Genomic DNA, 14,505 nt, shown 5'->3' with positions numbered 1-14,505 from the left:
TACCCGGTATCTTGTATATAGCTGTGCTATTGGTTGCTTCTGATCTACTTGGTCTAGGCTTTTGAGAGAGTCCGCATATCAAATACACAGCCTATATATTAAAAAGCTTTTTTGTGTTTTAAAACTTCGAGACATACAATTGATTTTTCCCCTCTCATATTAATTAACTAGTGATTTATATGACTACATTTTACTAGGAGTGTACATAAACACCATTCCCACCACCAAAAGACTGTGAACCATCCCTCCCACCCACTCCCACCCCCCACTGGCCCAGGAAGCTGCATGTCTACCCCTCACCACAGGGTTTTTACTTTCGTTCCCTACTTACAATTTGGTCAGGTCCTGCTTTTAGTTTCCCTTTCAGATCTTCTTACTCAACTTCTGTTGATGAGTGGGATCATCCCATACTCATCTTTATCTTTCTGATTCAGCTCACTTAACATAATTCCTTCTAGCTCTGTCCAAGATGGGTCAGAGAAGGTGGGTTCATTGTTCTTGATAGCTGCATAGTATTCCATTGTGTATATATACCACAGCTTTCTCAGCCACTCATTTGTTGTTGGGCACCTGGGTTGCTTCCAGGTTTTAGCTATTATGAATTGTGCTGCTATGAACATAGGAGGAAATATATATATATACTTTAAAGTAAAAGTGCACAATAGTTTGCAATAAGTGCAGCAAGTAAGTAGAAAGACCTAAAAAAGACAACATAAAGTACTTAATCAAATAGCTCCTACTAGGCAAAAAGATGAATATGGAATGGTCTCATTCATAGAAGTTGAAAAACAAGATCAGAAAGGAATACACTTGACAGAACTTGGACTGGAGTTTGTGTATTGCACCAAATTAAAAGACTCAGGTGGGGGAAAGGGTTCAGGTCCTGGAACACAATGGCAGAGGAGGACCTAGTGGGGGTTGTATTATGTGGAAATGTTATATGTACAAACTACTATATTTTACTATTGACTATAAACCATTAATCCCCCAATAATGAAAATTTAAAAAATAGCTTCTACTTAGACCTAGATACCTTCCTCAACTACTTCCTATTCCACTTGTCTCATTCACTCCAAGGCTAATCTTGTTAGACAAAGTAAGGACTATACAAGCTAGATAAGGGCAAGAGACCAGAATACTTTACTAACGGCTCTTTTGGTTACTACCAGGCTATCCCATCACCTGGGTCCCTAGTCAGGGAATCCTGGGATTCCCACACAGACATTATGGGCCTAGACTTCTAATAGATTCCTCTCTTCACTGTCACTGGTCATCTCCATCAGGAACAACATAGTGTACCCCTTTGTGGGCTCCTATAAGACCTTGCCCTCAATATGTATCAACAAAGGCAGGGGTTGCCATTCTTCGAAGGGAGGCTGGGCCAACATACTCTACCACTTGAGGAAGATGGGTCCTGAAATTAGTGCAGCCTAGAATATTCTAAACCATGACCACACATTGCAAGATCAGACCTACAAGGATGCAGAAGTTACACAGGCTTCTGCAATGAATACAGGTCCCTGATCAAATTGATGGGGCTTACAGTTAGCAATATTTATATACCTTTCTCATATTTGGGAGCTATTCTCTTCCCTAATACAGCTTTCTAGCCCTATTTCCAACTCTGATGCTATCTCCCTAGACCATACCTTTGGTCCAGCTACATGTTAGCTGTCAGGATCAGGTAAAAATTAGTTTAGTCATGGGCCACTTGGAATATACTTCAAATAGACTTACTAGGTTTTTCCAAAATGGAGACCCACAAATCTCATTGCTATATTCTTGCCTTTCAGTTCCTGATTGCTAAACAATTTGTTCTGTTATATATATTAATGCTTTTTCAGCCACCAAGTTGCAGAAGCTACCACGATGCCAATCTGACTTCCCTGGGAAGACTACCTCAGCAATGTGTCCTGGAACCCCACCTCTCCAAAGCCCTGCCCTACTAGGGAAAGATGGAGATAGGGTAGGAGTATGGATGGACCTACAAATGAAAATGTCCAGCAGAGAAGCAATTACAGAAGCCAGACCTTTCATCTTCTGCACCTCATAATGACCCTGAGTTCATACTCCCAGTGGGCTAAAGAATAGGGAAGCTTTCAAGAGAGGAGATAGAATATGGAGAGCTCTGGTAGTAGGCATTTTGTGGAATTGCACCCCCCTTATTCTATGGTCTTGTCTATATTTTCATTTTAGAAATTTAAAAAAGAAGAATTATTACAGAGTAGCAGACATTGTATTTATGGTTTTCATGAGAAATTCCTAATGATATTTCAATCCAAATCAAAACTCCTGCTTCCACTGGTAGTTAGATGGTCACACCTATAGAGCAGACATTCTGAGCCATATATATATATATCTATATATATATGGCTCAGAATATATATATATATATATATACACATATATATATAATCATTTACTTCTTCAAATAAGAAAATATTTTATACTCTATAGTTTAATACACTTTATATCAAGATCCTGAAGTCAAGTCTGCGGTGGAGACTCTATGTGAGTTGCTCTTTCAAAATCATTCTCTGAAAGAAAAGTGTTAAGAAGAAGAAAGTTGAATATGTACATATGGAAGTTAAGGAAGGATCCATTTTTTGTACAGAGCATAGAATGGATCTATCTACACAGGTATTTCTAGAAAATGAATTTTACCACTGAGTAAATTTCATGAGGCAGTAGGAATGATATTTATTATTCCAGCTCAGTGTCCCAGTATCAATTAGTCACTGGCTGCAGGTTAATTGAGTGAGCAAATGTTTGAGGAAAATAGGATTTTGAAACAGTTCAGTCATAATTGCTTTCTCAGATTGATCCTATGGCGAGAGAAAACTTTACAAATAGCATCCTACTTTCTTGTCAGCTAATGATGTCCATTCATTCCTTGGATTAGAAAAACTTTTATTGAGCATTGGATTTGTACCAAGTATTATACAGTCACTATGAATAGTTGTGAACAAAAATAATAAACCATGTTCTTTCCTGGAGCTTATAACCTACAAAGATAAGCAAATACTAATTAAAGACTATGTAAAATTAAGTAGGGATATAAAGTATGGCACACTGATGGGTTCACAAGAGAAACTACTGTGGGTAGAGTGGATCTTCCTCAGAAGCATAAAATCTCAAGAATTCAAGGACTTCAGAGAGCAGCATGTCAGGTGAGTCTGAGCAACTATACAGGGAGCACAGGTGAATGTAATGAACAAGATTTGTAGAGGACAAGGAGTCAAATTTTCAGTATTCCACAGTACATTTTGAAGAGAGCAGAAAGTTTGTAGCTACCCTCAGTGATATTACATTGATGTTAATAATCAAAACTGTAACAAAGTTGATTTGATTTTAAGTTTTGTAAGATAGTTTGGATTTAGGATTTTTGAGATGTCAACTTTCTTTTTTCCTTCCCAGAATTTCTTTGGATATTGGGGTCTTTTGTAGTTCCATGAAAACTTTAAGTTTGCATTTTCTGTTTCTGTAAATACTGCAGCTGAAATGCTGACAGAAGTTATATTAACTGTATACAATTGTTATGATCCAAAGGGTAGTTTAACTACATTAATTAATCTGATTCACGAACACAGATTACCTTTCTATTGATGACTGTCTTCTAGAATTACTTTCAATTATGTCTTATTTTTGCTGTACCAATGTTTCACTTATTTGGTTAAATGTAATCCTATGTATTTTTGCACTACTAGGAATGACATATTTTTTTTTACTTTCTTTTGCATATATTCCATAAGTAAGTACAGGAATGCAATGCATTTTTGCACCTGTGGCCCTGGGTTTAATTCTTGAAACAAACAAACAGACAAACAAACAAACAAAAAAAAACAGCAGCAAGGACAACAACAATAGGTAAACGATATGCTGTAGCAGATAGGAGTGCTAGAATCTAGTCACTTTAGTTTTCTACAATATATCCTGGAAATTTCCTGGGATTCTAATACAAGCATATACCTATGAACTCAGCAGGCCCATCTCAGACCCAGAATACAACTTTGCATGGTGACTACAACTGCAGAAACAATCAACAGGCCCCTCTCAAGCTGCCACTGTAGTGTCAACTCAAAGTGCTCTTCTAGTGGCATGTTTCTTTTGTTTCATATTTTTCTGGCAGTTAAGTGGCTATTAAATGCTGGAAAAAAAACTTTTACTTTACTGGTAACATGTGGTGTAGCTGTGCTTTTCAGCTAATCTTATTTAGAACCCAGGTATCTGGTAAAGATGCTCAGAGTTGAGACTTTTTTCTTCTGTACCTCTTAGTCTATTTTATTATTTTTTCTTTATTTTGATGTTCTTTGTCAGGGCTTCATTGCTTTGTTCTGATTTTTTTTTTCAGGTAGAAACTGAGAGACAGATTTATAAAGATACTACATCACTGAAGCTTCCTTCAGTGTGCTGGGGGTCTGGATGGAACCTGGGCTGTGGGTATGAGAAAACAGTATCACTATCCAAGTGAGCTATTTTGCAAGCCCTATCTTAATTTTTTCTTACTTCTACTACTTTCTTTTATTCTATATTTCTTATTTTCAGTTTCATTTATCTTTTTTTTCTTTCTTTTTTTTAGAAAACACTAAAGTTATTGCTAGGGCTTGATTCCAAAATGATAAATGCACTAGTTCTTACAGCCATTTTTTCTCTTTTTTTCCTTTTCCTTTCTCTCTTCCTCTTCTACCTTCCTTCCTTTCTTTCTTTTTCTCTCTCATTCTCTTTATCCTTTCCTTACATTTTTTAAATAGAGGCAGAGGAAATTTAGAGAGGAAAACAAAAGGTAGAAAGGGTGAGACATTATGAATTGTGCTGCTATGAACATAGGAATACACACCACTTTTTGGTTGGGTGTTATGGAGTCCTTGGGGTATAACCCCAGGAGAGGAATTACTGGGTCATATGGAAGGTCCATGTCTAGCCCTGTGAGAGTTTTCCAGACTGCTCTCCACAGAGACTGTACCAATTTACATTCCCACCAGCAATGTAAAAGAGTTCCTCTGTCCCCACAACCTCTCCAGCATTTGTTGCTGCTGTCCTTTTTGATGTATGCCATTCTTACAGGAGTGAGGTGGTATCTTAGTGTTGTCTTAATTTGCATTTCTCTGACAATCAGTGACCTAGAGCAGTTTTCCATATGTTTTTTAGCCTTTTGGATCTCCTCTGAGGTGAATGTTTTGTTCATATCCTCTGCCCATTTTTGGATGGGGTCATTTGCTTTTTTGGTGCTAAGTTTGCTGAGCTCTTTATATATTTTGGTAATTAGTTTCTTGTCTGATATATAGCATATGAAGATGTTCTCCCATTCTGTGAGGGGTCTCTTTGTTTGTTTAATAGTTTCTTTGGATGTGCAGAAGCTTTTCAATTTGATGTAGTCCGATTGGTTTGTTTCCACGTTAGTCTTCCTTGCAATTGGGTTTGATTCATCAAAGATGTCCTTGAGGTGTAGGTGGGAAAGTGTTTTACCAATGTTTTCCTCTAAGTATTTGATTGTTTCTGGTCTGACATCCAGGTCCTAGATCCATTTGGAGTTGATATTTGTTTCTGGTGAGATAAAGTGGTTCAATTTAATTCTTCTGGAAGTTACAACCCAGTTTTCCCAGCACCATTTATTGAAGAGAGCCTCCTTCTTCCATTTAATCCTTTGGGCCCCCTTATCAAAGATTCGATGTCCATAGGTGTGGGGATTTACTTCTGGGCTTTCAATTCTGTTCCACTGTTCTGTGTGCCTATTTTTGTTCCAGTACCATGCTGTTTTGATGATGATGGCTTTATAGTTTAAGGTCTGGGAGTGTGATGCCTCCATTTCTGTTTCTTTTCCTTAAGATGTTTTTGGCAATTCTAGGTGTTTTCAGGTTCCAGATAAATGATTGTAGTGTTTGTTCTATTCTCTTAAAGAAGCTTGGTGGAACTTTGATGGGTATTTTATTAAATTTGAATATGGCTCTGGGAAGAATATTCATTTTTATGATATTTATTCTTCCAATCCATGAGCATGGGATATCTTTCCATTTCTTGGTATCAGTTTCTATTTCCTTGAGTAGCGACCCATAGTTTTCATTATACAAGTCTTTCACTTCTTTGGTCAACTTTATTCCTAGGTATTTTATTGATTTTGCTGAAACAGTGAAGGGGAGTGATTTCTGGATGTCTTCTTCAGTCTTTCGGTGGTGGGAATGGTGTTTATGTATACTCTTAGTAAATTTAGTCATATAAATCACTAGTTAACTAATATGAGAGGGGGAAAATTAATTGTATGTCTCAAAGTTTTTAAAACACAAACTGAAGCTTTTTAATATATAGGCTGTGTATTTGATATGCGGACTCTTTCAAAACCCTAAACCAAGTAGATCAGAAGCAACCAATAGCACAGCTATATACAAGATACTGGGTACTGTATAGCAAACCATAACAAAAGGACTTTTCAAAGTTAACCCAATTACCAAATAATGTGATGATAACATTAACTATCGATTGTCTTTTGGAACCCTAAGAAAGCAGAAACCTCACATCTCTACTACAGAGCCTCCACTTCCCCCAGTCCTGGAACCCTTGGATAGGGCCCACTTTCCCGTATGCCTCTCCCAATCCATATCAAATAATATTGCATCTGCCGATCACAACCTAATCAACACGATTGCCACCTCAACATGCTTCACTTCAGACTGTGTCCAGAGACTTCACGTGTGGAATGACAACCCTTCAGCTTCATTACTCAGGTGAGACCTTTCCTTTCATAGTATACTCTAATTCCATCTCAGGTGGCTCACTTTCTGACAAAGTCCCAAAACCTAGATATACACCAGTTTCTGTGAGAGAGAGCATATCTTCACACGTATCCATAAACTAGTGCAAAATATATACCTGAAAGCAGAAGTACACTAGAGTTTGCATCACCAGGTTCCAGATGTCATCAGGATGCCAGCCAGGCTTCCCTGGACTGAAGACCCCACCAATGTGTCCTGGAGCTCAGTTTCCCCAGAGACACACCTTACTAGGGAAAAAGAGAGGCAGACTGGTAGTATGGACTGACCAGTCAACGCCCATGTTCAGCAGGGAAGCAATTACAGAAGCCAGACCTTCCACCTTCTACAACCCACAATGACCCTGGGTCGATTCTCCCAGAGGGATAGAGAATGGGAAAACTATCAGGGGAGGTGATGGGATATGGAGATTGGGTGGTGGGAATTGTGTGGAGTTGTACCCCCCTACCCTATGGTTTTGTTAATTTATCCTTTCTTAAATAAAAAGAAAAGAAAAGAAAAGAAAAGAAAAGAAAAGAAAAGAAAAGAAAAGAAAGGGTGAGACAAAGAGAGACACCTGAAAAACAGCTTCACCTATTTGAAGTTTCCTCCCTTCAGGTGGGGACAGGGAGCCTCAACCAGGGTAGTTAATCATGGTAACTTGAAACTTTTTTTTTTTTAGTAAAAAAAGCAAAGGATCTGCTTACATAAACTTGCATTTTTATTGTAACTACTAAGAATGTAAGGCATAGAGTTTTGTCACAATCTGGAAGAAGGTTATATAAAAATTATAGAGGAGATCCTAAGAGTTACCATTATAAGGAAAATTAAATTAATTTTATGGATTTAAATAGATGTTGGATATTAACTCAATTTTTGTGGTAATCATTTCATAATATATGTAACATCCTTGTTAAGGACCTTAAGCATATGTAAATCAAATGTGCTATATAGCTCAATATAGATAAATTTCATTAAATAAATTAATGTATAATTACTGAGAATGGATTCAATTTTAATGTTTATTTTATTTGTTTATTTCATATGCGATAGAGTTTCCTATAGTAAGTGAGAGAGAGAGCAAGAGTGAGAATCCAGAGAACCCCAGACTGGTATGTGTAGCACCAAGGATCAAACCAGGATCCTCTCCATTCAGGTTCCTTGCTCTATCAATACCACGTTCCTGTCCACTAATTATGGTTTTCCAGAAAATCAGTTTAAATAATGGTAAATCTCTCCATGTAATATGAAAAATTTCATGTGGTCTACACTACCATTCAATGTCGATGACAAAAAACAAAACAAAACTATGATTGTATTGGCAGTGCTGAAACCAAAGTATTTATACCGTAATTATGGAATACACAGTACTACAGGTAAAGTTATAATTTATTTTATGAATGGGTAGAATGATATAGTTTTATGAAGGCAGTGAAGTCAGAGTTAGGAGAACCACTAGCCAGTTGCCATGGTCTATAGAATTGTTAAGTCTTGTTGCTAAGAAGTTAAACTAGATCATAATAAGATGAGAGATGAAAGGAAAAGGAGCTAGTTTTTTTTTTATTATGTAAAAATGTCAACATCTTTATTCATAGACACTGGTTGTATGAACTCTCTATGACAGGGTTATAGTGAGAAAATACCATGAGAAGGATTCATACTTCTGCTGGTAAGTGATTTAAGAACTAATCTCTCTATATGGGAAAAACAGGTGTACTAGTGTACACATGAACAAACACAAACAAAACACAACTGTCAGTTTTTCAGATCTTGAGGGTCTGTAATCTTCATTGTGTCTAACCCCATGCTAATTTACTTGAGAGCTGAAAAATTATATTTTAAATGGATTGCTTCTTATAGATTGAAAAATAGTAAACTAGGTTATAAGCATAAAGAGGGGAGTCGTTACTAGGGTACAGAGATTTATAAATTTGATGAAATTGTCAGAAGATGAAAAAAATGTAAAAAAATAGTATCTGACAGTCTCCTTTGAAGTTTTGTAGGTACTCATACTATGTCACATCATGAATGAAAATGGTATATTCTCTCAGGAGGTGTGTCCCTGCATTCATTGCACAAAATAGTGTTATAAGGACAAGTGAAGTCTAGTTCACATATACTTGAAGTTCATTTTCCTATTAGTTGTTTACAAGCTTTGATTCCAGAAATGAATTCTGAAGGATTTATTTATATCAATTAATATTTCTCAACCACATTACATGATTTACAAATAATTTCTTTCCATCACAATAGCTACAAGTAATTAATAATGTACATATCAGAAGATACTTGGAGAGCAGATCAGTATGCTAAGACTATACCCACAATATAGAAATATTTTTCTCAAAACAAAATTTATTGACAGTACTTTCTTCTTTTGGAAACTTGGCATTTCATCAACTCAACTTCATGCTAGTAAATCATTAGATACTACCAAAAATCAGCTTAAAACAAGACCTCTACCAATTATCTGCAACACCAAAGCAGAGGGATCATATGAGAATATTAAATATACTCATCATAAAAAAAATTTCTGGCTTTGTAATTAAACTATCACTGCTGAATTTCAAAATTAAGTGTTAACTTAAAAATAATAGATTTTAAAATAGCTAATTGTTCTATGTCATGTTGAGGAAATGTATAGACTGAGAGTTTAGAAATAATGTGGGACAAAAGAAAAGTAAAATGGCTGCAATAAATGTCTTTATGAGTTAATCATTTCAGATAAAGCATCAAGCTACTCAATATTTCTAAATATTTTTATTCCTCTAAGGATACCCTTTTATTTTCACAGATTTTTTTTGAAAGTTTGATAAGGCAGTTTTGAAAGCAAGAATAAAAGATCATTCTAATTTGTTTTAAACTTGAGACAAAAAAAAATTGAGTGGGAATAAGTTGAGTTTTAATGAGATACCTCAGTGTTCGGAAACTGGATTTGTTGGGCCCAGATTTGGTACTAGGCATTACCATATGTAAGAGCTGAGAAGTGTTTTGGTGTTTCTTCTGTTATGTTTTTTGTTGTGAAAAAAAAAAAAGTTAAGTTTTTCCAAAACTATCAAATTAAAATTAAATTGATTCCTTCATGGACTTGGTTATTTGAAAATAAGATTTTGATGTAGTTTAAAAGTTGTGGTTTATGTTTTCTATGTAAGAAAACAGTCAAGGTGATATGATATAGGTAGTGACAATGGGTCAACGGATAAATTTTGCTGTAAATAAGTTCTAGAACTGAAATAACCTTATTTTATTACTAGTATATTTAGTTTTGTAAAATAAACATTATAGAAAAACTTTGTGAATAAAATTATTTTTGTATAAACATTAATAGTTAAATCTGATGGTCAGTCTTTCAAATTTGCACAGGATTGGTTCAGCAGTTGGTGTAAGACTAAGAATGATTGAATGAGATGATTACCAGTTTAATTATTTGGAAGTGGGTTTGGTAATCCAAGTTCAGCATCAGCAGATGTCAGGTCTGTTTGTCCTACTGGGATTCTGAGAATGGAAATTGTTGGGTTAATGGAAATTGATGGTTAAGTAGATTGAATAGGATGACATGCTTTTTGATAATATAAATAAGCAGATATTGTTGTCACTCTTGAGGAAAAAAATATACCATCATTGACTAGAAAATAATCACAAAGAAAAGTGATGAAACAATATGGAGAAAAGCAAAAAAAAAAAGATTTAAGTAGAATTGAATCCAGGGTCTAAGAGGAGCAATTTCCTATGCCACTGGAGGAAACTTGCACATTTTCTCTTTCTATCTTATCTTATCTAGCTACATACCTCTCAATGAAAAACAGGGAAAAAAATTGCCTGCTAAAATTGAAATGTGTACATACAGAGGCCTAACTCCACAAGGGAAAAAAAAAACTTATAAAAATAAACTGCTACCTTACTATTGCAATACCACAAGTTAAAATGATTTCAGAAGGTAATTAGGATGTTATAATTTTTAGAAGATTATTTTATAAAAATGGGAAAATTGTGTTATATGTATATAGTTTTATCCCTTACTACTAATGGAAATATGTAATTAATCTTTCAAAAATTAAAAGGAAAACTATTATTTTTACCACATAGTTATATATAGACCAAGAGACCATCCTCTAAGCAGGACCAATTATTACCATTCCATCAAGACCAGACTGTTTTGGGCACAGGCATTGGCATATCTGGTAAGAGTGCATGTATGGCCAAACACAAAGACCCACACTCAAGCTCCCAGGTTGCACCTACAGGAGGTCCATTCACAAGAAGTGAAACAGTGTTGCAAGTATCTCTGCCCACCCCCATACCCACTTCTCTCCATTTTTATTTTTAAAAAGAAACAAGTGATGAGCAAGAAAGAAATACGGAAACAAATGGCATCCAGGACTTGTGCATACATTGTGCATGCACTAATCCTGGTGAGAATATATATATATATATTGGCTGTGGAAATGCTCATACATGCTAATATATTTAAATAATAAGAGTGCAACATAACATAAGTGCCCTTCATCTCTGTTCAATAAATGTCAACTTGTCATTTATTGTCACACTCATAGTATCACTCTATTTCAACATGATTTCAGACTAAATGAAATGAAGTACAATCATTCATGTCTTAAGCCAAATGATAATTCTATTTATCAAATTACTTTGGCTTCCTCTTATGCCTTGGATCTTTCATAATCACACTCCAGTCTCTGCCTTTTTTTTTCTTTGTATTATTTTTAGGGTAGCCATTTTGCTGGTCTGACACTACACCCAGAGGAAGATCATTCAAAGTCAACACTGCACACAGCCTTCTCACAGAGGAGACAGAAGAGTGATGCTTCCTGCCCTAACCTCTATTGCTGTCACCAATCGTTCCAAACACTGGCTCCATAATGGCTGTGGCTAAAGTCCTAGTTCATGTGAATTACACACCCCTAATGCTCTGGCTGAGGGTCTTTCTGTTCCATTGTGGATGGCAGTGCCAACTTGTGTACTCCAGATATCAAGGTCTCCCAGAAGTGGTGACACCCTTGAGGATAACAGGTACTTATGAAAGCATGAGGCCCCCAGGCTGGATCTCTTACAGTTTGCATTTTGGAGGCAAGACACACATCTTCCACATGAAAGTCAACAAGCATTTGCTGGCTAGAAATATGCCAGTGTTCACCTACACAGACCAGGGTGCTCTCCTCGAGGACGAGCCCTTTGTCCAGCATGGTTGCTTCTACAATGGATATGTGGAGGGAGACCCAGAGTCCCTTGTGGCCCTGAGTAGCTGTTTTGGTGGTTTTAGAGGAATGTTCCAGATACATGATATTACTTATGAAATCAAACCCCAGAATCGTCCTAACACATTTGAACATCTGATATATAGGATGGACACTGAGGATATTTCCCCATCCATGAGATGTGGGTTGACAGATGAAGAAATAGAACAACAACTAAAGTCCCTGAAAAGAGTAAATTCCACTTTGATGCAGAGTGGGTATGAAGGCTGGTGGTCTGAAAAGCGGTATTTAGAACTGGCAGTGGTGGTGGATCACAACCGGTATCTTCATAGTGAGAGCAATGCCTCAAATGTATACATTGATATATGTATTGTTATGAACGGAATAGATTTCTTTCTAAAATCACTGGATATAGAGATAATTTTAATTGGAATTGAAATCTGGACTGACGAAAATCATCTTCATGCAAATAATATGATCATGCTCTTGTCGGAATTTTGCAAATGGAAGAAAAGCAGTTTTACTTTCCGCTTGCCACATCATGTTGCACACCTTTTCATAAAGCAAGTATTGTCTGGCACCAGTGCCTTAGCCTATGTAGCAGGGGTGTGCCATAGTTATAGTAATTGTGGAGTTGAGAATTTTGTCAATGACAAACTGCAAGAATTTGCTTTTACTGTCTCACATGAGCTTGGTCACAGTCTAGGCATGGGACATGATAATGACACATGCACATGTGGAAAAGGACATTGCATAATGAATCCAAGCAAAGCATTAGCAACCAGATTCAGCAACTGTAGTTATATCAGGTTTTGGAATCATCTCATTGCAGAATTGAAGTGTTTGCACAGTCCATCACAACCAGATAAGATCCCCAAGTACCCACGCTGTGGGAATAGCCTGATTGAGGATGAAGAGGAGTGTGACTGTGGCTCCTTAAAGTTATGTGAAGAAAATCCATGTTGTCAGTCAAATTGCACTCTGACACCTGATGCTGTTTGTGCTTCTGGGCTTTGTTGCAAAGGCTGCCAGTTCTTACCATCAGGCACAGAGTGCAGAAAACAGGAAAATGAATGTGACCTCCCAGAGTGGTGCGATGGGATATCCTATCATTGTCCAGAAGACATGTATGTGCAGGATGGAACGCCATGCACAGGTGGCAGTTACTGCTATGAGAAGAAATGCAATAATCGTGATGAACAGTGCAGGAAAATTTTTGGCAATGGGTCCAGGAGTGCAGATCTCAGATGCTATATGGAAATAAACATCCAAGGTGACCGTTTTGGTCACTGTGGATTTCGTGACTATCGGTATATACAATGTTCTATCTCTGATACCCTGTGTGGAAGACTTCAATGTGAAAATGTCACAAAAATTCCACATCTGAAAGATCACAGTACTGTGCATTGGACTCAGTTCAATGACATCACTTGCTGGGGCACTGATTACCATGTGGGGATGACCATTCCGGATATTGGTGATGTGGAAGATGGTACAGAGTGTGGGGTGGAGCACATCTGCATTGAAAGGAAATGTATCCATGTGTCAAGTTTTGACAGTATCTGCTCACCTGTCTACTGCAATATGAGTGGAGTCTGCAACAATAGGCAACACTGTCATTGCAACACTGGTTGGGACCCACCCAACTGCCAGCTACCAGGCAATGGAGGCAGTATCGACAGTGGCCCACATCCTCCTATTCTGAGAAGAGCTGTGGATAAGAAACATGGTTATGTTAATGCTGTATTAATAATACTGATAATTCATGTTATTTTTTTCTTTCTTTGTATGGCCATTTTAACTTATGTGCGATTACATAGATAAGAAAGAACAGCATGCACTAATTTAATATAATAAAGAAGAAATTCAGCTCTAGTAAAATGTTCTATGGAAGAAAAGTACAATGTTCTGACTTCATCTAACAGAAGACATCAAAAACACAGCATTATAAAATATAAAACCAATCTCTAAAGAAAGTTCCTCATGTATTGCTTTTTCTATACTGGCAACAGCATATAAAATAGTAAATAAATACATATAAATAAAAATAAACACATATGTAACATATATTGGTTCATCATTTGCATGGACATGTATATATGTGTGTATGTATGTGCATGTATATGTATGTATAATACATATGTAATTTTGGTACCTTCCTAAGTTGACAGCCCAAGAGCACTGCCCATTTTACAAACTGGCACAGTTAACAAGTATATTGCCACGGAGATTTAACTCCGAGGTCTTTGAGTCTACAGTCAAATATCCAGGGTTCCAGTCACTGTTTGTCACTGTTTGAGACCAATGTACCTAGATAAGAGACACAGTTTCCAGTGACGTTCATCCTTTCTATTTGATCTCCAATCTAGTGAGTAATGGATATATCTTGAGAGTAACTCATGTTTATCTCGGTGGTGTGGTTTTCTTATTGTGGCTAAACTGAACTGATACAGTTTCTGTCTTATATTAAGGAGAACACAAGAGCCTCACATAGAAGGCACTATAATTTTTCTGGTATTGAACTTTACATTTTCCCCTTACCACTTGAA

General features: G+C 36.6%; 1 protein-coding gene across 2 annotated transcripts in view; it reads left to right on the top strand.

Annotated features, from left to right (window-relative positions):
• The window catches only part of LOC103127616 (disintegrin and metalloproteinase domain-containing protein 29-like), a 47,026-nt gene extending 33,003 nt beyond the window's left edge, over nucleotides 1-14,023 (top strand). Inside the window, exons 1-2 of one of the 2 annotated variants that reach the window (XM_060186429.1) lie at nucleotides 10,860-11,022; nucleotides 11,469-14,023. In XM_060186429.1, the coding sequence (XP_060042412.1) occupies nucleotides 11,621-13,780 (2,160 nt within the window). In that variant the 5' untranslated portion in view covers nucleotides 10,860-11,022; nucleotides 11,469-11,620 and the 3' untranslated portion in view covers nucleotides 13,781-14,023. Of the gene's footprint in view, nucleotides 1-10,859; nucleotides 11,023-11,468 lie in introns of those variants that run through there. The other variant, XM_060186430.1, reaches the window with a different exon arrangement.
• The last annotated feature ends 482 nt before the right edge of the window (nucleotides 14,024-14,505 follow it).

Source organism: Erinaceus europaeus, chromosome 2 (genome assembly GCF_950295315.1).
Source record: "Erinaceus europaeus chromosome 2, mEriEur2.1, whole genome shotgun sequence".
Lineage (NCBI taxonomy): Eukaryota > Metazoa > Chordata > Mammalia > Eulipotyphla > Erinaceidae > Erinaceus > Erinaceus europaeus.
This window is presented reverse-complemented; position numbering and strand designations above follow the sequence as displayed.